We start from the raw sequence: 26,662 nt of genomic DNA, 5'->3' as shown, positions 1-26,662 counted from the left end.
GATACAGTTAAAAATACTAGGTCAAACACTGTTTAAAAAAAAAAAAAAAGTAGTTGGGAATGTATAGGTATCTCTTTTTCTAAGTACCTCCAGAAGAAGAAGTAACTACATACAAGACTTCTTAACAATATTCAGTTCACTTTACAGAACTAATTTTTGTATGCCATCTTTAGGTAGTTTGCAGATGGCTGGTGGTAGTGTTAAGGTGAAGTGACAGTACATGGAAGTCACTCAGATGTTTTGGTTGTGTGTTTGGTGGAACATTTGCAGTATGTGCCACAATAGCCATGTGGATTGCTAATACTTTGGGCTTGACCATTGGAATCCAGAGGTGAGAATGTGAGTAGATAACTCAAGGTTGCTAAATAACCTTAATTATTTCTCACAATTCTGAACTACCACAAAAATAGTAAAATAACATAAGGTGGTCTATATAGAGTCTTCATTTGTGGTTTAGATTAGCTCCGTTATGCCAAGATAGTTTGGAATTGGAGTTACCTGATTCTTGGCCTTACCTTTTAGTTCTTACCCTTTTTATCTCTAGGATTTTTTCCCTCCACTCAAGGAATAGCCAGTTAGGAGACTGAGACTCCACCCAGGTTTTGCCTGAATGAGGCCTCATGTAACGGTGAAGGTTTAAAACTAGAGTTATGATCGTTGGAGGTGACTTGGCTCTTGTTCAACTAAATGCTAAAGTATACTGCTATTTACATGAGTTTGTTTTTCTGTTGTAAAATAGAAGTTTTACATACTGTTTCTACTGTTTATGTAAATATATCCCTTCCATCACCCAACCCCTTTGATTTGCAGTTGAATTTTTACAGAAAATTAAATGATTATACACAGTTTAGTAACCTTCCTTCCATTTACAGAAGCATTTTATTTCTCTTATTCTGATTAAACTCTTGACATTCTCTAGAGGTGAGATCTTTGACCTTTCAAATTTAAGATGATATAGAAGGAAGTAATTTCCTTCATATAACGCCTACAAGGCATTTGAAGGGCAAGGTGAAGAAGAACAAAGCCAAATTTGAAGTGTCATTGATGGGTAGTTGGCTAGGTGCATTCATTAACAACTTTCGGTACATCAGGATTAAATTTATAGTTCAAATGCATATCTCAGCAAAATTTCAAGTTAAGTATCATGGATCTACAGAATTACAAATAGTTGGTCAAAACTTGTTGGTGTTAAATTTTATTTTAAATAATATCCAAGGGTAGTGAGTAAAGTGTGAACTTCTTGCTAAAATAATATCCAGGAAGCATCTTCATTACATTCAACATTTCCCCCTTTTTTTCTTTTACCTTCCTTCTGCTGATGGTAGCTTAGAAGTAAATATTCAAAACTGGAAACTTTGAGGATTAGTGTTGTTTAGTTGTAAATTCTTTTTGTGAATATAGCTTTTAAGCCATCTGAGAATTCTGTGAGATGGTCTTCCTCAACCCTCCTAATTACCTCTCTGTATTGTTGGGCTAGAAAGCCAAAAACTTTATTTCTCAGACTATTTTGCGTTTAGGGTTTTAGATGTGAAATAGTTGCTGGCAATTAGATATGTATGTGAGGTGTGAAGGGGGTTCGTCTTTCTTCCCTTTTCTGTCCCCATTCCCCCCCCCCTTTTTTTTTCTGGGTTGTGAAAATGTGAGATTTTTCTGCAGTAGCGGAAATGCAGCATTGCATTGTTCATTCTTCACTTTCTGTGTTATCAAGAGGCATTTGTAGCAAAGGCAGCAGCTAGACTCTTGTGTACATCACTTTTCTTCATGATTATATAGTGGCAGTTGTGGCAGTGGCAGTGGTGACTTTCTGATTCCTTTGGATCACAGGTGTCTGCTGTTCTTGAATTTAGTGGTTCCATTGGTGGCTTAAGGTGGGGCGAGTCCCTTGTGATTCAGTTGTGTAGTGTTCTCGTGTCATTCTTATAGACAGACGTAGCCTTACAACCCCATTCCTCCAGTCCTTAAAACCATTAAGCACCCAATTTCTCTTTTATTAACTCCCCCTTTGCTCAGAATATCTAGTGGTTTCTATTCCTGGCACCTAATCCTGATTGATCAAAGTCAAGAGCATCTTTTGGTGACAAGATACTACTCTTCCATTTTTGTATGTAGTACTGTATGAACTTTGGATACCTAAAGGATTTATTGTATGTCATTGACTGTTAATTATATTGCAGCCTTTTAGTAACTCTTAGTATAAAGCTCTCAGCATTCTTACATACCTTTAAAGGGAAGGCAAATTATACCTGAATTATACATGATCATTTCTTAGAAGGAAATCAAGTATTTAATTAAATCTGAGAGTTTGGAAATGAAACTTTTTACAGTTAGTGTGACCAGCTCAGATGTTGGTTCCTATAGTCTGTACCAGTGCTTCTCAAACTTTAATGTGCGTACACGTCACCTCAGGAACTTTTGAGGGTCTGGTTGAAATGAACATTCAGTAGATGTGGATTGGGATCTAGGATTCTGCATTCCTAACTAACCCTTTGAGATTAGGGTGATTGAGATTTTGTGGACCACATTTTGAAGTAGCAAGGCCTATACTACTGTTAATTATTGTAAAAGTAACATTTTAAATTTCTATTCATATGATTATAAAGTAGAAAAAATCTTTTACCCTATTCCCAAACTAGTTCCTGGAGATATAATTCTCAAGGACAGCTTTCTAAACCTTTTAAAGTGCACATTCAATATGTCATACAAATTTACTTTTTTTTAAACACAAAAATGGAATATTGTACATTGCTCAGTAACTTGCTTTTTTCACTCAGTGGTACAGTGGTACCTCAGTAGTATCCTTCCATTCCAGTGCACACAGATCTATTTTCTTTTTGTTTTTTAAATTGCTGCATAATATTTTAAGTATGGTTACAGCATAATTTATAGGCATTTTCCTCTTGGGAAAATGTAGGTTGTCTTTGCTTTATTGCTTTTCCAAATAATGTGCATGTGAAATTTCTTTTTCTTACCCTTTTACACTTGTAGATTTCTTTTGGCTAGGTTCCTAAAAGTGGAATTTCTGGGTCCTAGGTCAAGTGCATTTTAAGTTTTGATCAGTTCTGCTAAACTATTCTCACAAAGGTTTTAAGAGAGTTGCCATCTTGGGGCTTCCCTGGTGGCGCAGTGGTTGAGAATCCGCCTGCCAATGCAGGGAACACCGGTTCAAGCCCTTCCAGGAAGATCCCTTATGCCGCGGAGCAACTAAGCCCGTGTGCCACAACTACTGAGCCTGTGCTCTAGAACCTGCGAGCCACAACTGCTGAGCCCCCATGCCACAACTACTGAAGCCCGCGCGCCTAGAGCCCGTGCTCCACAACAAGAGAAGCCACGGCAATGAGAAGCCCGCACACCGCAATGAAGAGTAGCACCTGCTGTCCACAACTAGAGGAAGCCTGCACGCAACAACAAAGACCCAACACAGCCAAAAATAAATAAATTAAATAAATAAATTAAAAATCAAGACTTGAATGTCACAAAGCACTTAGAACTCAACGTGTCCAAAGTTAAAAACTCATTAAAAAAAAAAAAAAAAAAGAGAGTTGCCATCTCACAAACATGTTGTGGGCCAGTTCCCCACACCTTTTTTTCCGGATATTACCAGTTTTTAAGATCTTAGCCATTGTGGTAGATTAAAAATAGTTGTATTATGGAGGTTGAATATTTTCTTGTTTTTCAGCCGATTGTATTCTTTGGCTGAACTCATAAACTGCCCATTTCTGTTGTATTATTTCTCTTTTGTGGACGTGTATGTTTGCTTATTTACCTTTTATTGTAGGTGTTGCAAACACTTCTGTACAGAAGTTTTTGTATTTTACAGCTTTGGGTTTCTAATATTGCTTTAAAAAGGCACATTAATAGTCTATAAAATTTGGATCACCAGCAGTTCTCTTAAGGAGCTCAGATTAAGCTAGATAGAAACATAATGTAGAAGCATGAGCCCATTCTTTTTAAAAAATTTTTAAATTTTTATTTATTTATTTTTATTTTATATTTTTTAAATTTATTAAAAAATTTATTATTATTTTTTGGCCGCGTCAGGTCTTAGTTGCGACGCGTGGGCTCCTCTTTAGTTGTGGTGTGAGGGTTCTCTCTCTAGTTGCGGCATGCAGGCTCTCTAGTTGAGGTGCATGGGCTCAGTAGTTGTGGCATGCAGGCTTAGTTGCTGCACAGTATGTGGGATCTTAGTTCCCCGACCAGGGATCAAACCTGCGTCCCCTGCATTGGAATGAGCCCATTCTTGTGTAGGAAAATTGTCAAACTGAGTTTTGAGATGGAATCTATTTAATTCTATTTCAGAGCAAATTCTGAGATAAATAAAATCTAGGCTTTGGAAGTCCTTCTGTGTATGTTAATTGGGTTAAAAATGTTTTTTTTTTGCTGGTTCATTTTAGGTTACTCTTTAATATTATAAAACCCATTCATCTAATATTTAGCTTTCCCCTAAAATAAGAAGGTTGTCTGCTGAGACTTTTCAAAAAATAGTTGCCTCCCCACAGTACTAATCCTGGCAATGTCATTCAGCAGCTCGGTTGATTTACCAGGAGAGTCTGTCATACTCTTTTGAATTTGGGCCTGTCTGCATACATGCATACGTCTAGAACTGTGGTTCTCCACCTTGGCTGCATATTGGAATGCATATGGTAATGCCCAGGTTCTTCCCTTTCGTACCCAGTCCCCTCCTCCACCTCTCCTCTGCCACCTCACTTCTGATGTATTTGGCCTGGGATGTGGCCTGCACATCAGTTTTTTAAAAGCTCAGGTGATTCTAATGTGCTACCAAAGTTGAGAATCATTTGATCAAATGATGGAGGATGACATTGCATAAAGTCTCAGCTGGGACAGTTGGCATATTCAGACCCACTTTTTAAAAATGCAAAAATGGAACTTTGGAGATACTTTCAAAGCAAACGCCCCTGCTATAACCCTAAAATGTAATTTTCTTCAAATTACTAAAATATTACACTACTATATTCATATGAGAGTTCTACATATACACTTTACTTTTCCAGAGCCCCCATAGTGGGAAACTGTTTAGAGCATTAGTTCCTAATTTTGGCTGCATATTACTATCATCTGGGGAACTTGAGGTTAAAAGTTTGGGTGAAAAATACATGTATCCATGTCCCATTCCAGACCATTGAATCAGAATTGCTGGCAGTGAAGTCCATGTATTGGTATTTTAAAGTTCCACAGGAGATTCTAATATGTAGCCAGAATGGGGAAACAATTGTTTTAGAGTTTATAACTAGAGATGATGTGACATTTTAGATTGCCTTATTGTCCTGAAAGTTAAATGTATCGCTGCCAGTAGTATTAGTTTTCTAATTATAGTGATTTCTCTCATTAACTGATTTTGTTTGGTTTGTTTATATCCTTAAAAAAAAAAAGAGGAACACCAGTAAGAACAGGATGAAGAGTTATTTCATCCAAGAGCTTGAGTTGACTTTCCACTAGAATAATGGATTAGTGAATTTTAATTATGAATTTTGGTAGCATACATAGGTGGATTTCTCTCCTTTGACCAGTCCCCAACCTAAAGCAATTAAATAAGAATCTTTAAGGGTGCCATAAGCATAAATTTTTATAAATGTCATCTAATATTCAGATCCGGTTAAAACTTGTTTTATCTTGGGTCAGGTCACTTAACCTCTCTACCCTCATCTGTAAAATGTATATAATGCTTACCTTACATAAAGTATTAATGTGAGGATTAAATGAAATAATAATGTATATAAAGTGCCTGGCACTAAATAATATCACATCTGTGTTCTTCTGTTTAGGATTGCCCTTTTGACGCCACACTTTTTTAAAATACAATTTTTATTATTTATTTATTTTTAAAATTTATTTATTTTATTTATTTATTTTTGGCTGCGTTGGGTCTTCGTTGCTGCGCGCGGGTGTTTCTCTAATTGCGGCGAGTGGGGGCTACTCTTTGTTGTTGTGCCCGGGCTTCTCATTGCAGTGGCTTCTCTTGTTGTGGAGCACGGGCTCTAGGCATGCGGGCTTCAGTAGTTGTGGCGCATGGGCTTAGTTGCTCCGCGGCATGTGGGATCTTCCCGGACCGGGGCTCAAACCTGTGTCCCCTGCATTGGCAGGTGGATTCTTAACCACTGTGCTACCACGGAAGCCCTTTTATACAATTTTTAAAGGTTACACCCCATTTACAGTTATTACAAAAGATTGGCTATATTCCCTATGTTGTACAATACATCCTTTTAGCCTGTCCCAGTAGTTTGTACCTCTCGGCCCTATGTTGCCCCCTCCCCACTGGTAACCACTAGTTTGTTCTCTGTATCTGTGAGTCTGCTGCTATTTTGTTATATTCACTAGTTTGTTGTATTTTTTTAGGTTCCACATATAAGTGATATCACACGGTATTTGTCTTTGACTTATTTCACTTAGCATAATGCCCTCCAAGTACATCCATGTTGTGCTAATGGCAAAATTTCCATTGCATATATATACCACATCTTCTTTATCCATTCATCTGTTGATGGACACTTAGGTTGCTTCCATATCTTGGCAATTGCAAGTCATGCTTTGTTGAATATTGAGGTGCATGTATCTTTTTGAATTAGTGTTTCTGTGGGTTTTTTTTTGTTTTTTTGTTTGTTTTTCCAGATAAATACCCAGTAATTGATGGGTTATAAGGTATCATTGTACTTTTAACAGTCAGAATTCCATTATAGAGGATCCAGTGCAGGTTAGATTACTTTTATAATTTATATTTTAAATTTATATTTCAATTTGCATACACTGAATTTATACTTTTGGGTGTACAATTCCATGAGTTTCGACAAATGCCTAGAGAATGTAATGGCCACCACAGTGAACTTACAGAACAGTTCCATCATCACCCTCTAAAAAAACTCCCGTCTTCTACCCCATTTGGTCAACTCCTCCCCCATTAATCCCTGGCAACCAGGGGATTTGTACACCATCCTTATAGCTTTGCCTTTCATACCTTGTCATATGAATGGAATCATGCAATATATAGCCTTTTGAGTCTAGCTTCTTTCACTTAGAATTTGCATTTGAGATTCATACATGTTGTTGTGTATATCAGTAGTTCTTTATTACTGAGTAGTATTCCATCCAGTGGATGTACCACGATTTGTTTATCCATTCCCTAGTTGCAGAACATTTAGATTGTTCCCAGTTTTTGCCAGGTACAAATAAAGCCGTTATAAATATCCTCGTACAGGTTTTTGGGTGACCATAAGTTTTCATTTCACTTGGGTAAATTCCTAATAGTGAGATTTTGGGGTTGTGCTAAGTATATGTTTATCTTTGTAAGAAACTTTGAAACTTTTTCTTGTTGGCTGTATTATTTTGCATTCCCACCATCAGTGTATGAGAGTTCCAGTAGCACCACACACACTGCAGCACTTGGGATTGTCAGATTTCTCCCCCCACCCCAACATTCTAATTGGCATGTGGTGATAACTTTGTGGCTTCTGTTTGTGTGTCCCAAATGGCTAATGATGTTGAGCATCCTTTCATGTGCTTCTTCATGTCTCTGTATGGATTTTCTTTGGTGAAATGTCTGTTCAGATTTTTTGCCTGTTTTTATTTTATTTTATTTTATTTATTTACTTTTTTAATGGTGGGAGTATGGTTTATTAAGCTGTGCCTTAGTACAGGCGCTGGGGCTTGCCCATGGTGCTCTTAATGTACAAAGCCCAGACGTTCTGCCAGTTTTTCTTGAGCAACACCACCAGGAAGTTGACAGCTAAGTGGATGTTGTACACAAGCTCATTATCTGTCATTTTCACGTGGCCAACAGCCACTGCCAGACACAGCACCTTCTTCATTGGAACTTGATCGTGGACTTCACTTCATCAACTTTGGCCACCATGTTCTCGTTGTGGGTCAGCAAGGAAGGGAACTTGCCAGCCTTATTCAAGCCTGGGCCCGGGATTTGTGGGATTTGCTTGATCAGAGACTCTGAAACCAAAAAGGCATCATACTTCTTGGCCAGCTTCTTGACCAGTTTTTTATTCTTGTTGAGTTTCTTCAGGGCCTCAATGTCCATGTGGGGGATATCCACAGCCTTGGCTTCATCACAATGCTGCTGGTCCCGCAGAACACATACAGAAAACTTGGGGCAGGGAGTGGACTTAAGCCTGATGGTGCCTGAGAAGCGTTTGTTCTTCTGAGAGTCATAGTTCTTCAGGCTGATCTGAAGCTCCACCGTCTCCAAAAACTTCTGACGCTTGCGCTGGTTCCCATACAGGACTTCCCGCACCACCTCGTAGAGGGTGTCTCGCACCGCGATAACTAGAAAAGAGCTTTGCCTATTTTTAGAATTGGATTTTTGTTTTCTTGTTAGGCTTCAAGTGATTTTTGAAATATGTATTCTAGGTACAAATTCTTTGTCAGATGTGTGATTTGCAAATGTTTTCTCTCAGTCTGTGGCATGTCTTTCCCTTCTCTTAAGTGTCTTTTTTATTTTGATGAATTCCAGTTTATCTGTTTTTCTTATGGATTGTACTTCTGATACCTAAGAACTATTTGCCTAACTCAAGGTCCCAAAGATTTTTCTCCCAGAAGTTTTATACTCATATGTTTTACATTTACGTCTGATCCATTACGAATTTTGTATGAAGTCTGAGGTATAGGTCAGAGTTGATTTAAAATATATCTGTATGGATGTAGATGGATAGATGTCTTAATTCTTCTAGTACTGTTTGCTGAAAAGATTTTTTCCCCCATTGAATTGTTTTAGCACTGTTGTAAAAATCATTTTGCCATACTAGTATGAATCTATTTCTGGCTTCTCTTCTATTCCTTTGACCTGTGTATCTATTCTTTTGCCAGTACTATACCTTTGTAGTATGTTTTGAAGTCAGGTGGTGTTCCTTTCAAAATTATTTTGGCTATTCTAGTTTTCTTGCTAATCCATAAGTTTTAGAAATATCTTGTTGACATCTACCCCAAAATCCCACTGGGATTTTGATTGGTATTGAGTTGAATCTTATAGATCAGTTTGGTAAGAATTAATGTTTTAACTACATTGAGTCTCCCAACCCATGAAGATGGCATATCTCCAGTTATTTAGGTCTTTTAAAATTTCCTTTACTAGTATTTTGCAGTTTTCAGCATATGTGTACTTTCACATAGTTTGTTAAATTTATACCTAAATATTTCATATTTTGGTGCTGTTGTAAATGGAACTTAAAATTTTTTTGGATTTCCACTTATTCGTTGCTAGTATGTAAAAAAAAAATACAGCTGTTTTTAAAAAAAATATTGGTCTGTAGATAACTGATAAGGACCCTACTGTATAGCACAGGGAACTCTACTCAGTACTCTGTAATGACCTATATGGGATAAGAATCTAAAAAAGAGTGGATATATGTATATGTATAACTGATTCACTTTGCTGTACACTTGAAACTAACACAACATGGTAAATCAACTATATTCCAATAAAAATTTAAAAAAATATATTGGTCTTATATTCTGAAACCTTGCTGAACTCATTTATTCTAGGAACTTTTTTGTAGGTCCATGGAATTTTCTACATAGATCATGTCATTTTTAACACGACAGCTGTAGTTTTTCTGTAATTTAGCTGTAATTTTTCTAATAGATTTTCTATTAGCTGTAATTTTTCTAATAGATTACCAAATAAGGAAATTCCCTTCTGTTCCTAATTTGCTGAGAGTTTTTATGAGTACTGGATGTCAAATTTTGTCAGATGCTTTTTCTGCATCCTACTGTTATGATCTTGTAGTTTTTATTTAGGCTGTTAATATGATTATGTTTACTGATTTTTGTTTTTGAATGTTTAAATAGCTTTGCAATACTGGGATAAACCCCACTTTGTTGTGGTGTAATTATCTTTCTTTTAATATATTGCTAGATTTGATTTCCTAATATTTTGTTGGGGAGTTTTACATCTTTGCTCATGTAGTAGTTTCTTATAATGTTTTTTGTCTGATTTTGATATCAGGGTGATGCTGGTCTTATAATAGGAATTGGGAAGTGTTTCCTCCTCGTCTGTTTTCTGTAAGAGATTGTGTAGAATTGATATTTTTGGGTTCCTTAAACCAAAAATAGGAAAAATAGGTTCCCCAACCCCCAGGTCCGATACGGGTCCGTGACCTGTTAGGAACCAGGTCTCACAGCAGGAGGTGAGTGGCAGGTAAGCATTACCACCTGAATCATCCATAAATTGTCTTCCATGAAACTGGTCCCTAGTGCCAAAAAGGTTGGGGACCGCTGTATTAAACGGTTAGTAGAATTTACCAGTGAAACTATTTGGGTCTTGAGTTTTCTTTGTGCAGAGATTTTAATTACTCATTCAGTTTGTTTAATAGATATAGGGATGTTCATATTATCCATTTCTTCTTCAGTGAATTTTAGTAGTTAGTGACTTTTAAGAAAATTGGTCTGTTTTATCTACGTTGTGAATTCCTGGTCATTTGGGTCTCTTTTCTCTTGGTTAGTCTTTGCTAGAGTTCTGTTGATCTTTAGTACCAGCTTTGGTTTCATTTATTTTCTCTTGTTTTTCTATCTTCAGTTTTATTGACTTCTCTTTGTATTATTTCTTCTGCTTGCTTTAGATATAGTTTGCCTTTTTTTTGAAAAAAAAAATTTCTTATGTAAGCATTTAATACAATGCTGCATTTCTTATGTAAGCATTTAATACAATAAATTTCCTCCTAAACAGTGTTAGCTACATTTCACAAATTTTCACGTGTTGTATTTTCATTTTCTTCAGTTCAGGATGTTTTCTAATTTTCTTCAAGACTTCCTCGTTGACCCTTGGGTTATTTGATAGATGGTTTATTTTACGAATAGTCTCTCTACTTGTTAAATGGATTACTGAGAGAGGAGCATTGAAATCTCCAAGTATAATTGTGGATTTGTCTGTTTTTCTTTCATTTTTATCAGTTTTTGCTTTATTTATTATGAGGCTTTGTTGTTAAGTGCATGTTTTCTTAGTAACTTGACCTTTCCATTGTGAGGTTTTTCTGTATCACTGGTAAATTTTCTTGTTTTGAAGTTTACTTTGAGAAATATAGCCACTGCAGCTTTTGTCTGATTAGTGTTTTGCATGATACGTCTTCTTTCATCCTTTTACTTTTAGTCTCTATGTGTCATTATTTTGGAAAATAGGTTGTTATAAACAACATATAGTTTTGCCTTAAAAAAAAACACTAAGCTCTCTGTCTCTTATTTAGCAGCATAAAGAATTTTTTTAAAAAAATTAAGGTATAATTGACATATGACATCAGTTTCAGGTATACAGTGTAATAATTTGGTATTTGTATAGTTATCGCTGTCTTTTAAGTGGCTTTTTTTCCTTCACTTTTTACATTTAATGTAATTATTGATGTGGTTGAATTTTGGTCTTTTAAATTATTTTTCTCTTTGGTCCTCCTTTTCTGCTTTCTTTTGGATTGGAATTTTGAAAATATTCCACTTCATGTATCTATTGGTGTTTTTTTTCCCCCCAAGAATGCAAGAATGGCTTATTATTAGAAATTATGTTAACATAATTTATCTCATTAATAGATTTAAAAAAGATCAACAATGTGATCATTTCCTTTGATATTGTAACAGCATTTGATAAAGGTCAACATCTGTTTCTGATTTTTAAGGTCTTAATTAAATGAAAATAGGTGGATATTTCATTGAACTTTTAATACATACGTATATACTTTAAAACAAAAGCTAGTATCACACAAAATGATCAATCTCTATTGGTGTTTTTAACCATCTCTCTCTCTTTTTTTTTTTTTTCCAGTGGTTGCTCTAAGGATTATAATATAAATATTTCACTCTTCACATTCTACTTAGAGTTGATACTTTACCACTCCAAGTGTAACATAGAAACCTTATAGCTATATAGATGACCTTTCTATCAGTCCCTTTATATTGTAGTTGTCATATGTGTTACATCTAACCCTTCACCTTACCATGACATGTTATAATTTTTGGTTTCAACAGTTTTGTATATTTTTCAGAAACATAAGAAGAGAAGAATAGTCTATAATATTTACTCATTTACCATTTCTGTTGCTCTTCCTTCTTTCTTGAAGTTCCAGGTTGCCCTCTGGTACCATTTGCTTTCTGTCTGAAGAACTTCTTTTGGCATTTCCTTTAGAGCAGGTCTGCTGGAAATGAGTTCTCTTGGTTTTCTTTTGCCTGAGAGTATCCTTGTCTTCATTCCTGAACTGTACTTTCACTGAGTATAGAATTCTAGGCTGATAGCTTTTTATCCCACAGGGCCCTGAGACTTCTTTTATTTATTTATTTATTTATTTATTTATTTATTTATTTATTTATTTATTTATTTATATATATATAAATACACACATACACACTTTTATTGTTATTGACATATCTTTAAGTTCACTGACTACTGTCATCTCCTTTCTGCTGTTGAGCCCATCGAGTGATCTTAGGGTTTTTTAGTTCTAAAATTTTCCATTTGGTTCTTTTTTATAATTTGAGCTTTTTTCCTAAGAATTTCTTTCATTCATTTTAAGGTGTTCACCCTTACCTAATGTATCATGTTTTTAACAGCTACTTGAAAAGTCTTTGTTTGATAATTCTAATATCTGGGTTATCTTGGGGTCAGAATCAAATAATTGTCTTCTCTGTTGATAACTGATCAGATTTTTGTTGTTCTTGCTTTGTCTGGTAATTTCGGATTCTGTCCTGGATGTTTGAAATGTTGTGTGAGATTCTGCGTTCTCTTAAAATCCTTTAGAGATTGGTGAGGATCTTTTGTTTTAGTAAATAAGTCAACCCAGTTAGGTTCTACCTGAAAGTTCTTTCTCACTTTATGTACAGATTTGGTTCCATTATCTGTTCAGAAGTTTTCAAAGTCTTTGCTATATTGAGTTTGCCCCTCCCATTCCCACTTAGGTTGATCTAGGGTTTGGGCAGTGGTTTATATCATAGTTCTGGTTCTGGTTCTGGCAGCCTCTCCTATTCTTTGGCTGTGTTCCACACATGTATAGCTTACATGTGAGCCCAGGACTTGGTTCATACACAGAATTAGGAATCTACTTCTCCATCTCTCTCCTTTCAGTGATTTCCTCTACACTCTTATCTCCCAGGGGCCCTTTCCTTCATTCCTCTGGCCAGATGCATGGAGTTCTCTCAGTTTTAGTTTCCTGCCTGTCATGCCTTGAGGTGAAGTGGCAAGAGAAAAAAAGAAAAGAAAATAATAGGGATTCTCCCACACTCTTTTTTTTTCACACCGGGGTTCGTCTTCCTGGTTCCTCTGTTCAGAGCAGTTGGTTTTCTCTTGTGGTTTTCTTTGGTCTGCAGTAGTGTAGTTTCATGGCTGGGACTGGCCTCAGGGCAGGGCTGGGAGAAACAAGGGAAAAAGGAAAAAAGTATTCTCCCCACCTTCTCCAGGAGTCTTTTGCCTTAGTCCTCTGGCCAAGAAGATGCAGTTGTTTCAGCTTTTGCTGATTGTGCCTACTATACAGTATGCCTATTTGGCCTACCCTTGTGTCAAAGCCAGGAAATAAAGGAGAAAAAACAAACCGATACTCACCATCATCTTATTTGTTGTTTTTCACTGCTCTCCCCAATCTGCCTGCTGTTATTTAATTTTCAGAGTACTCTGTTAGTTGTATTTTGTATTTTGTCCAGAGTTTTTAGTTGTAATTGGTGGGAGAGAGTTGTGTTTATTACTCCGTCTTGGTCAGGACCAGAAAACAGATTGTTCTGTTTTTAAATAAAAATAAACATTATTGATATGACTAAAGGTACCCATTTTTAAGTGTATAGTTTGAGTTTTGATAAATGTTTTCCCTCATATAACCAACCATCACATTCAAGAAGTAGAACATTTTTCAGTCCCTCAGAAAGCTTAGCTTTCTGCCATCCCCTCTTCATCCTGCTTTGAATTACCCTTTGGTGGAGGATATAAAGGATATTTAGACATATGACTAGTAGTTAAATGAGCTCTTTAATATTCCTTTGGATTATTCTATATAGAATAAATGAAGGAATATTAGATCCAGATTGTCCTACGTGAGAATTCACAACTATTCCATTTAAATATCAGCTTTAAAAAAACCCATTTATTTATTTAATTTATTTTGGCTGCACTGGGTCTTAGTTGTGGCATGCGGGATCTTCGTTGCCACACGTGGGATATTTAGTTGCGGCATGTGAACTCGTAGTTGCAGCATGCATGTGGGATCTAGTTCCCTGACCAGGGAATCAAACCCGGGCCCCCTGCATTGGGAGAGCGGGGTCTTACCCACTGGACCACCAGTGAAGTCCCAACAACTATTCCACTAAATTAGCTGCATGATATTGGGTAGTTTTTGTAACCTTTTGGAGCCTAGTCATAGTTTTCTCATATTTAAAATGGGAGGTAAGTATTTTTACCTTACAGAGTGCTTTGATAGTTAAACGAGATGTATAAAATACCTTGTTACAGGGTCTGGAATACAGTAGATGCACAATAAATGTCATTCCCCCATCACCTTTCCATTTATGTGCAATGCACGTAAATGACTTGAGCCAGCTGCATTAAGATAGTGACCCAAATATATTTATTTATTTAGTATTGTGAAACAGCCTCTGCCCTATAGTGTAGAGCCCTGGCAGAATGTAGATATTCCGGCATCATCATGTGGTTTAGCCAGATTTTCCAGTAATATCCAATTGGGAAAAACTTTTGGACATGTACCTCCAATACAGTGTGTACATTATTAAACACATTACACCTACACAGAAAATTTTAAACAGCTAAAATCAGAAAAGTTGTCATGTTTTCTTCATCCTGGGGGATGAGTAGTCTAATGTTCTGAATCCCTTTGGCAATGAGCACATTTGGGAGTGGAACCTAGGAATCTGTTTTTTAACAGAACATTCCATAGTAATTTTTGAAGAACCAATAACAGGTTTGGGAACCTCTGGATGAGACCAGTTTTAATTAATTAATTAATTTTTAATCTTTTGGCCGCTGCCATTCAGCATGTGGGATCTTAGTTCCCCAACCAGGGATTGAACCCATGCCCCCTGCATTGGCAGCACAGAGTCTTAACCGCTGCACCACCAGGAAAGTCCCGAGACCAATTTTTGAACTCAAACACAGAAAAGGTATTTAGCAATATTAAGTCAAAGAGGGCATTTCCGCATCTCTCCCTTTTTTCTCTTTGCAAGTTGAGAATTAACAATTCCTGAAACATTTTCCCCCAAGTGTGCTGTCTAGTGGCAGAGATTATATCGTGCATTGGATGCCGCAAAGTTATATTTGCAAAATCCCAGTGGCTACGACTAGACTTAATTTTCCCAATTAATAGGATTATTGCCCTTATTTTACATATGACTAAATGAATAACTATTTCAATTGTAGACAAATCCTATTGTAAAAACCTGTTGTATCATATTTCTGGACACTTGACAATGTCTATATTCTGTACAAATATTATAACTTAGGATCAGCTAATAGGTTTCTTTTCACATATTAATTCTTCTAGATTGGTAGTGTCTTTCTCAAGTGCTATGTTAAAGGAGGATTCTTAGGGGAGTCTGGGTTCAAGAAGTAAGGAATACCTAGATGGATTAGCAAAATGTGCCTGGAGTGTGGAGGGTTGGGACTTATAATGTCCGCATCTTCGACTTTTTTGCCAAAGGGGAAGTGGATGTATGTGAATTTTTCTGCGAAAAATGGTATTATTGAGAATAATTGATAGGGATTTCTTTCATGACATTTTTATACAAGATTACTTTTTAACTAAATCAGTAGTTAACTAATACTGTTGTCTAACTATGGTGAAATAAAGGTAGTTTATATGCAGAGACCTTTTTTGTAATGTTTGTTATTTGATGTAATAAAATCATACCTGAAATACAAATAAGCAGACTCAGGTTTGAATTTCACTTCTGACATTGTAACTAGCTCTAGTATCTTTGAATGAGTTGGATTTCATCCATCTCTTAGGCCCTGTTGCCTTTTTTTTTGTTTTTTAAATTATTTATTTTTGGCTGCGTTGGGTCTTCGTTGCTGTGCGTGGGCTTTCTCTAGTTGCGGCGAGCAGGGGCTACTCTTCTTTGCGGTACGCGGGCTTCTAATTTCGGTGGCTTGTCTTGCTACGGAGCATGGGCTCTAGGCGTGTGGGCTTCAGTAGTTGTGGCACATGGGCTCAGTAGTTGTGGCTCGCGGGCTCTAGAGCGCAGGCTCAGTAGTTATGGCACACGGGTTTAGTTGCTCCGTGGTATGTGAGATCTTCCTGGACCAGGGCTCGAACCCACGTTCCCTGCATTGGCAGGAGGATTCTTAACCACTGCGCCACCAGGGAAGTCCCTGGCCGCGGCCCACACGCCCCGTTGCCTTTTGAGTTAAAATTCTGCTCTCTAGTTTCAAGGGAAATGGAAGTATTTGTGACATCATTGAATGATAAGGCAGTCAACTTTAGGCTTATTTCATGGTGGTAGCCTTTCCTTCTACAAACGAAATAGCAGCTGAAGATTATATTCTATAAATTATTTCATAGTACAGGTATTTTGTTGTTTTCATTAAATATGTCTGAAGGACCTTCTGAATTAAAAATGGTTTGGATTCATTTGAACTATTCAGTACATAAAATGTTACAAATTTTATTGATTTACAATGTGCTGATGTGGCAGTCTGTTAAATCTAATTGCAAAAAGGTTCACTTTAATTAGTGCTTAATTATACAGTAGTTTTTCATTTAATTTTTTCTTGGCTTATTTTGAATTCTACTTTAGAATCCCATAGAAACCTGACCTGAGTTTGTGTGACAAACTATTTTTAAATAGTCTTGATCTTATAATTAAAACTTTGTATTTTCTTTTTTTTTAATTTAATTTTATTTATTTTTTGTACAGCAGGTCTTATTAGTTATCTGTTTTATACATATTAGTGTATATCTGTCAATCCCAATCTCCCAATTCATCCCCCCCACCACCTTTTCCCCTTTGGTGTCCATAAAAAGTTGGGTTTTTTTAAAATATAATTTTATTTATTTATTTATTTATTTATTTATTTTTGGCTGCGTTGGGTCTTCATTGCTGCGCACGGGCTTTCTCCTGTTGCAGCGAGCGGGGGCTACTCTTTGTTGCGGTGCGTGGGCTTCTCATTAAAGTGGCTTCTCTTGTTGCGGAGCACAGGCTCTAGGCACACGGGCTTCAGTAGCTGTGGCACGTGGGCTCAGTAGTTGTGGCTCGCGGGCTCTAGAGCGCAGGCTCAGTAGTTGTGGCGCACGGGCTTAGTTGGTCTGTGGCATGTGGGATCTTCCTGGACCAGGACTCGAACCTGTGTCCCCTGCATTGGCAGGCAGATTCCTAACCACTATGCCACCAGGGAAGTCCCGCAAAGTTGGTATTTTCTTAGGGGAATAAAGAAATATCTTAGGAAAGGAAATTTGGGTGGGGTGTTGTAGAACTTTAAATTCAACCTAAAAATTCACTAAATGTCAGTGAAGTGCTATTACCTTAAAATGACTTTTTTTCCCCCTTCTTTAGAATCCAGCAACTATCACAAGAATACTCCTTAGCCACTTCAATTGGGATAAAGAGAAGCTAATGGAAAGGTAAGGAACTATATTGTCAGTTTCATACTTAGAAGTAACACAGAAAGCCTGTTGAACTGAATTTACGAGACACAAGTAAGTATGTGAACAAACCAGTGTACAAGTGGTATTTGCTTTAATGTATTCACCATCTGTAAGTTTTGCAATAAACTTAGTGTTAAGGGATCTCAGCCTTAATATTTCTCCTTTTATTTTGGAGGTGAGGTGTGGGGGCTCTGCTTCAGTGTCTTCTAAAATGTATCCTCTTGAGTACTGAGAACTAAAAATACGTAAAGGGCTTGATATACTCTTGGAGCACACGAATAAGATCTTCCTTTAATTATTTAAAACCTTCATGCCCATAAACCTTTAAATCTACCTTAGGTGTAATAATGACATTTCTTCAGTAAAAACAAAGAAGTTGCTCAGGGTATCCTTGCCACCAAAACAGCTGTTTGGACTGACTGGTTCGTTCTCTGGTTTCCATGCAGGATTAAATTCCATTGGGTATTTTCTCTCTGGAAATGTTTCTGGTTCCAAAAGGGAAGAAATTTCTGGGACTGGAGAATGATAATAATAGTGCCATTCTTTATCTTTTTCTCTTCCTTAAATTGGAAATTTGGGGCACTTTGTGGTAGGGTGAGAGCCTTTATTCTATCAGCCTTATTCTCTCAGTCTAAAATTAGCAATTCTAATTTTAATTTTTAAATTACAACTAATTTTTGTTATGAACTGAGAACCCAAATATTATGAGAAGTAAATGGAAAATATTTCCCATTTGATTTTTAAAATCAAAAGCACTTTGCAAAACAGATATTAAATACTACCAAGAATATTACCCAGTTTCTCACATCTTGCACCCCAGCTACAATTTAATAGTAACAACAATAATTCTTAATTATTCAGCCCTCTGTGCCAGGCATTATTTAATTTTATCCAGGTGATAGCTTTATGGAGCTACAAACTATTATCCCACTTAATTGATATGGAAACTAAGACTTAGAGCTTGATGTGTTTATCTCAGTTTTGTAACGCGAGAAGTTAGCACTCAAACTCAGGTTTGTTGGACTCCAAAGCTTATGTTCTTAAACACATACTATACAGCTTTCCCAAGGTTCATGAAGAATAAAATCCTTGACTAGTGTGATTTTTCTTTTTTTTCTTTTTCCCATGGAGCTGACCGCCTTTTTTGAAGTCAGTGGTATTTCTTAATTTTGCTCACATTTATTTTCAGACTTACTTTATGACACAAGAAAGTTTAGGAAAAAAGTAGTTTTCATTGTTTACATCTGATACTCTTCTACTGAACTAAACTTAATTACAGTTTGTTTCTTATTAATATATCTCTCCAAAGACATTCTCAAGTTTGTCCTACAACACTGTTGACACTGCTGAAAGCATTTTTCAGTTAAATATTGTAGAACTTAAGTGTGATGAGTATGAATTGAAAATTAGGCAGCTTCTGGGAACTTCTAGTGTGTATGAACTTTTCAGTTTCTCCTTGTAATTTCAGTTTCTGTTTTACATCTTCTGGAGATATGTTATTGGGTACTTGTAAATCTTTAAATAGTGTTTTTAAATCATTATGCAATATCTTTTTGTGTCATTTAATGAGTTTCACATTACTATATCCTATGTTGTCTGATAGTAGCACTGCTACACTTTATTTCATAATTACTAATATGTTTATATTTCACTACTGATTTACCTTAATTTGTGCTTTATATTTACCATGTTTTCTGTTTGGTTAGTTTCTTGGCTGCTTTCTTGGTTTGATCAAGTTTTCTTTCCCTTTTTCCCCCCCTTATAATTTCAAAGTTATATATTTATTTCAGCTTTTCTAGGGGTCAGCCTTACAATTTATATATGCATAGTTATATGTATATGTATATGCAAAGTTTATAACAATATTTAGTCACACTATTTATATCCATGCCCTGCACAAGACAAAAACTGTAGCATACTTTTCTTCTCTATGCTCCACTCTTCCCCTCTCAGTTGGATAAGTTGATAATATTTGAATTTTTCATTTCATGTTAAGCATTTTTACTATCAGTGTATTTAACTTCTGTGTGTGTGTTTTTTTTTTTTTTTTGGCTAATTTGTTTCTTGCATCCTACTGTTTTCTCCAGATGTACTTTTTTCCCTCTAGAATAATACATCCTTTAGTCATTTAAGTCAGGATTCATATGTGATCAGTTTTTGAGTGCTCTAAGAGAAATCCTTAATATTCTGAAATTTTGGAGTAGGTTTTGAAAACATAGCTAGTTGGGCACTTTAAGTCTGAGGACTCATGTTTTTGGTTTGGGAAATTCTTATCTGTTATTTCTTTAATATTATCTTTTCTCCATTCTCATGGTGCTGCTTTCTAGAATTCCTGTTGGTTACATGTTGAAACTTCTGGATTTTTTTCACCTTTTTTCAAAATGCTTCATCTGTACTTGTCTTTCTACTTTGGTCTGTGAAAGTTCCTCAGGTTTACCTTTACTTCACTAACTTGCTTTTCTTTCTGCCTCCATTCTGCTATTTAGCCATCTTGAATTGTTTATTTCAACCGTATCCAACATATTCATTTTAGTAACTTTATTCTTGTTTTGTGGTTGCTGTCTCTCGACATATAACTGTGTTTACACTAGAGTTTTCTTCTAGACTGTTTATCAATAAATAAACATGGAGAGGATTTAAAATATGAATTGGTATTTGGTGTACCCTTCAGAGTATATTATTTTCAAATTGATCACATTCTGGGCTATAATAAATTCCAAGAAAAATTGATATGTGTTCTATTTTCACTCTTGCAAAAAACTCTTAGAATCCCAAAATGAAATTATTAAAATAATTAGAACTAAATAATGAGAGGACAAATGTGGGATGTAGCTGAAGAGGTACAGGGAGATTTACAGTCTTAGTATCTATAAGAAAAAGATAAATAGGTAGGAAACAAAGTGAGCCTTTGAAACAGGAAGTTAGAAAAATACAAAATAAACCCAAAGAGAGTAGAATAGGTATTTAAGATGAAAGCAACATTAATGAATTAGAGAACAAAAATAAATAAAGCAGAAAGATGGATCTTTGAAATGGATTTTTTAAAAGGGAAATATCAAGAGAATGAGAAAACAAGCCACAGACAGGGAGAAAATATTTGCAAAAGGTATCTGTTAGCCAAAATATACAAAGAATTCTTGGAACTCAACAGTAAGAAAAAGAACCAATTTTAAAATGAGCAAAAATCTTAATAGAGACCTCACTAAAGAAGATACACAGAGGTCAAATAAGCATATGAAGATATATTTAACATCATACATCATCATTAGGGCACTGCTAATTAAAGTGAAATTGCTAGTTAAAATTACCACTACACACCTATTAGAATGGCCAAAGTCCAAAACACAGGAACTTCACTGGCAGTCCAGTGGTTAAGACTCCGAGCTTCCACTGCAGGGGGCATGGGTTTGATCCCTGGTTGGGGAACTAAGATCCTACATGCCACGCAGTGTGGCCAAGGGGAAAAAAAAATTCAGAACACACCACCAAATACTGATGAGGATGTGGAGCAACAGGAACTCTCACTCATTGCTGGTGGGACTGCAAAATGGTACAGCCACTTTGCTTCCAATTTGGCAGTTTCTTACCATACAGTCCAGTCACGCATTTTGGTATTTAGCCAAATGAGTTGAAAACTTATGCCCACCAAGACCTGCACATGGATATTAATAGCATCTTTAGTCATAATTGCTAAAACTTGGAAACAATCAAGATGTCCTTTAGTAGGTGAATGGGTGAATAAACTGTGGCACATCCAGACAATGGAATGTAATTCATTGCTAAAAAGAAATGAGCTATCAAGCCATGAAAAGACATGGAAGAACCTTAAATGCATATTACTAAGTGGAAGCAACCAATCTAAAAAGGTTGCATACTGTATGATTCCAACTATATGACATTCTGGAAAAGGCAAAATTATGGAAATAATGAAAAGATCATGGTTAGAGGGAGGGAAGGATGAGTATGTGGATCAAAAAGGATTTTTAGGGCAGTGAAAGTGTTCTGTATGAAACTGTTATGATGGGTATATGTCACTCTACATTTGTCTAAATCCATAGAATGTACAACACCAAAACTGACCCTTAATGTAAACTATGGACTTGGGTGATTATGATGTGTCAGTGTAGGTTCATTGGTTGCATCAAATGTACCACTCTTATGTGCGATGTTGATGGTGGAGGAGGTTGTGTTGTGTGTGTGTGGCAGCGGGGTATATGGGAAACCTCTGTAATTCCTGCTTAGTTTTGGTTTGCGCTTAAAACTGCTCTTAAAAAAGTAGGACTTCCCTGGTGGCGCAGTGGTTAAGAATCCGCCTGCCAATGCAGGGGACACGGGTTTGAGCCCTAGTCCAGGAAGATCCCACATGCCGAGGAGCAGCTAAGCCCGTGCGCCACACTACTGAGCCTGCGCTCTAGATCCTGCATGCCACAACTACTGAAGCCCACACGCCTAGAGCCCGTTCTCCACAACAAGAGAAGCCACCACAATGAGAAGCCCGAGCACCGCAATGAAGAGTAGCCCCCACTTGCCGCAACTAGAGAAAGCCCGCGCTTAGCAACAAAGACCCAGTGCAGCCCTAAATAAATGAATGAATGAATGAATGAATGAATAAATAAATAAATGAAAAGTCTATTTTGAGAAAAGGGAGGGAAATAAACCATTGGCAAATGTGATTCGGTAGGAGGAAAAGGCACAAATAAACAGCATTGGAAATAATGCATAATTATGGTTAGGAAAAATATTTCAAAATCTAAAATTAATACTGTGTATACCACTTTTACCGTTAAGTTTGAAAGCTTAAAAATGGAAATTACTGCTCCCCCCCCCCCCAAAAAAATACGAAAACAACTGTGGAAAAATGTAATAAATATACTAAAAGATTCCTCTCCTTCCCCCAAAAGCACTAGATGATTTTATGGGCAAGTTCTGTCTTAATAAACCTTTAAGGAACTGCTAGTTTTTCTAGTTCTGAAAAACTATTTCAGAACATAGAAAAAGGTAGGACATCATTAATTCATGTTAGCCAAATCAGAATAACCCTGGTTACAAAATTTGACAAAGACAGCATAAGAAAACCATCTTCATTATGAACATACCTTTTGAATTCATGGATAAAGTAATTGAATTGAAAGAATTAATGGTCTAGTAGGATTTCTCCTAGGAATGCAAGAATGGGTCACCACTGGGGAAAAGACGTGTCTATAACATTTACTACTTTTAACAGGGTAATGAAGAGAAACCAAAAGGTAATTATAATGAATGCCAGCAATGTATTTAATAATATTGTGCATTTACCCCTGTGTTAGAAAAAACAATTTTTTGCAAACTAAAAAAGTAATTTCTTAGCTTAATAAAGGGTATCAACTAAAAATCTACAGCAAAATTATATTTAATTTTGAAATGTTAGTTACTGGCTGTCACCACCATTTAAATGTATTGGAAGTTCTGATAAATAAAGTAAAACATGGAAAATTAAATAAGTGGCATGAAGATTATTTTGGGGATAGGAGGATTATGGAGTTTTTAAAAGATTCTTTATGCTTTTTTGTATTCTGTGAATTTTCCTTAATAATCACAGAAGAACTTTATAATAACTATTTCAGAAAGCAAGCACTCATTTGTAATGAAAACACTTTCTTTTTAGAAAAGGAAGAGAAATTCTATATAGACAATATAATCAATACCTAGGAGACTCAAGAGAATCAACTGATAAACTATTAAAGTGACTGTACATTAGAATCACCTGAGAATTTTTTTAAATGCCAATGCCTAGGCCCCTTTCCATTCCTCCCTCTCCCCTCACCCCATTAATACCCTTGGAAAATGAAAAGAAGCATGGAATGTAAGGAGGTTTAACTTCAGTGATGCTGTGCACCTCCCAATTCGTGAGTATAAAAATGAAGGTTACTCATATGATAATCTTGTAACTATTTAGGATCCCAGGAATTACAAAGTTAGACAATATGGCCAATAAATTTTGTTACATAACATTAAAAAAAATCTTGCTTCCCAGTGGGTAACACAGAATGTATTCAAGTATTATTTCGATTCATTTGACATACTTAAAGATGATTCTTAGTCAAAATTGTGAAATCTTTTAAATTTAGTCCTCTCTACTCTCCTTTCTTATTTCCATATACTAGGCATATAAATGTTTCTTTTATTTTATTCATTAGTGAGCCATAGTCCCAGCCCTGGGGGGAGGAATTCATGGTCCAGTGAGGGCAATAAAAGTATAAATAGATTCTTGCCAATAATTCTTCTTACTTGCCCCCCCCGGCCTTCTAGTCTGCAGTTTAAACAGATCTGTCCTGATCCTAAAAACGAGCGATTTATTCTTTTTAAAAATACGTTTTGGTGCAGGTGGGGAAGGGGCCATTTTAACTTTTTGGTCTCTTTTGTCTCTAGTAGCCGTTTTCCAGACCTTTGCTGTTTTCTTTCTTACCCAGCCTTCTGCTTTTTAACTCTATAGATTTATTTCATTTCTGTTTTACAAATTAAATAGAATTTTCTCTATTCACTAGGTTTCTTCCCATGCTTCTCCAGGTGAAGCAAAACAGAGAAAATCGGAGAATCAGAAGTGCAGCAATAACAAATCTGTCCTTCTTCTTTTAAGGCCAACCTTTCCATCTGGGCTTTGATTCTATCATACTTTTTGTGGGATGTTCCTTCCATTATTTCATTTGTCATATCTTGAACCGTCTCCTTTTCTGGTGTTATCAGTTAGGGATTTTAGTTGTAAACAAACTTTAAGAGGTTAAGTGGAAAAGACATTACGTATTGAGAATCAGCCACGAAGTATGTGAGTCCAAAAAAATGCCAGAAATCAGAGTCAGACTATTCTAATGGAAGAGCTGTTGCTGTTGCCATTGGGCACAGGCATCATAGCTCGTAGCATCAGATATTGGGCGTGTGACACCATGACTAGTACTTCTGCTATTGCAGCCTTTGAAAGCTGGGTATCTCCTTGCCTCTTTGGTAGAATGAATTTCTCATTGACCCTTCTTCAGTACTATACATAAACTAAAGATCACCCTGCTCCTGCCAGGCATTTATCCTCCCAGCAGGAGAGACTGAGAAAGTGAGTTGTCCTTCTCTTTCTTTTTATGACAATTCCAGCTTCTGTCTGCCTTTCTGAATCTTCTCTTTATTTCTTTTTTTTTTTTTAATTAATTAATTTATTTTTGGCTACGTCTTTGTTGCTGTTCATGGGCTTTTCTCTAGTTGTGGAGAGTGGGGGCTACTCTTCGTTGTGGTGCGTGGGCTTCTCATTGCAGTGGCTTCTCTTGTTGCGGAGCACGGGCTCTAGGCACGTGGGCTTCAGTAGTTGTGGCATGCGGGCTTAGTTGCTCCGCGGCATGTGGGATCTTCCTGGACCAGGGCTCGAACCCGTGTCCCCTGCACTGGCAGGCAGATTCTTAACCACTGCGGCACCAGGGAAGTCCCCTCTTTATTTCTTATACTACACATGAGTAGTACAGAACTTTTAAGGTGGTCACCAAATTCATTTTTGTGTTGCCTCAACTTTGGAAATGTTTCCTTTATCTGACCACAGGGTTTCTGTGGGTGTCAGTGTAGCCTATTAGCTCCACAGCTCTAGGGAGCACCTTTGGAATTATACTGTCATTGACCCTCTCCTAGCATGCCTTTCTTATTGTCCTGTGTCCTAATTGTTCTTCAAAACCCAACTTAAGGTTTACGTCTAAGATACTTTTCTTATTTCTCAAGACAGTTAATTACTCTTTCCTTTGTGCTTTAATATGTATTTGGTTTAATATTTCACGACTTCTGTTAGAGTTCCTTGTGTAGAAAATACCTCACTAGTCTTTTATTCCTAGCACCTAACACAACTCCTAATATATATAGTTAGTGTTTAGTAAATATTTTAATTAAATTCAGCCCGTTCTAGGTTTTGTTTTCTACAATAGAACTTTTATTTAACTTACTACGTGCATGTAAATCAGATTTTCGTTTGGCAGGAGTTAGAGCCAAAACGCCCCCACCACAGCCACCCTGTGCCAAATTAAGCTCCTTTAAAGTTGGTAACAAGTAAAAGGTCAGTTATCTTCTTTCCTGCAGCTGAGATTTCTTCTCTTACAGTTATTTTAAGACTCATTTTAGTTGACAGTATATAAGGTGAGTGTTAATGAGTTAACTGGCCTGTCTGAGGTGAGGGGAAATACAGGTGGCTGATGACTCACTACTTTAAATGGACTGGCATGATCAAAGAATCTTAAAAACTGGTATCAGTCTTTTCCAGACTATGTTACAAATAGCTTTTCACTTTTCATTCTGAAGCATTAACACCCATTTAGTGATTAGGTACTAGAGTTAGCCCTTGTATGTTATTATGATAGTATGGAGCTTTCCTTAAACACATTAATAATAGTATATCGTTTCACAGTTAACTGCTGGAATGTGAAAGTAAATTTGGTTTGTCAGATGCCTGGCTTTTGTGATAGCATTCATTACTATTATACAGTATAGTGAGGTCTTTCCTCTTTAAACAACTCAGGTATTATTGGGGAGCAGTGTTATTATTATACTATAGTGGTTAAGAACATGGGATCTTTGCTCCACCACCTACTACCTGTATGAACTTGGAGCAGTTTTCTCCTTTAGTTACCTCATATGAACTTATTTCCTTTTTTTTTTTTTTTAAATCCATTCTGTTTTCCCTAGTCTCCCTGCTATCTTGCTGCTTTATAAATTTCAAGAATGTGTTTGACTCTTAGTTATGTGTAAGACATTGAGCAGAAGTTTAGTGATGAATAGGTACATGCAACAATGTATCATACGTAGTTTCTATCCCCAAGGTACTTAGATGTAAAGTTTTATGGGAATACATAAAAGGTTATTTGTTTCTCTTTTTTTTCCCACTGCTGAATATGGTTGTCTTTATTTTTTTCCTTGCCTAGCCCTATCTAAACAAAATAAAACTACAGGACTGAAATTAACAACCCATTAAAATCAGTAATAAGGTATGAAAATTATGAAGCTTTTTTTTTTTTCTTTTGCAGGTAATTAAGGGTAGTTAAATTATTTAAAGTATGCAAAGTCCAGAGAGCCAGGGTAAGGTCTCCAAGGCTTCC

General features: G+C 36.3%; 2 protein-coding genes across 3 annotated transcripts in view; one reads left to right on the top strand and one right to left on the bottom strand.

Moving 5' to 3' along the window:
* ARIH1 (ariadne RBR E3 ubiquitin protein ligase 1) overlaps positions 1 to 26,662 on the top strand; it is a 114,441-nt gene that overhangs the window by 26,097 nt on the left and 61,682 nt on the right. For both annotated transcript variants that reach the window (XM_036844425.1, XM_036844424.1), the window contains exon 2: positions 17,479 to 17,546. In XM_036844425.1, the coding sequence (XP_036700320.1) occupies positions 17,479 to 17,546 (68 nt within the window). The remainder of the gene's footprint in view (positions 1 to 17,478; positions 17,547 to 26,662) is intronic.
* Positions 7,627 to 8,594, bottom strand: LOC118891120 (60S ribosomal protein L10a-like). The gene is given in 3 exon segments (XM_036844757.1): positions 7,627 to 7,819; positions 7,822 to 8,300; positions 8,584 to 8,594. Coding segments are annotated over 3 exon segments (672 nt in total). The 3' UTR covers positions 7,627 to 7,637.

Source organism: Balaenoptera musculus, chromosome 2 (assembly GCF_009873245.2).
Source record: "Balaenoptera musculus isolate JJ_BM4_2016_0621 chromosome 2, mBalMus1.pri.v3, whole genome shotgun sequence".
In the NCBI taxonomy this organism is placed as follows: Eukaryota; Metazoa; Chordata; class Mammalia; order Artiodactyla; family Balaenopteridae; genus Balaenoptera; species Balaenoptera musculus.
Note: the sequence above shows the minus strand (reverse complement) of the source record. Positions and strands in the feature narration are given on the sequence as shown.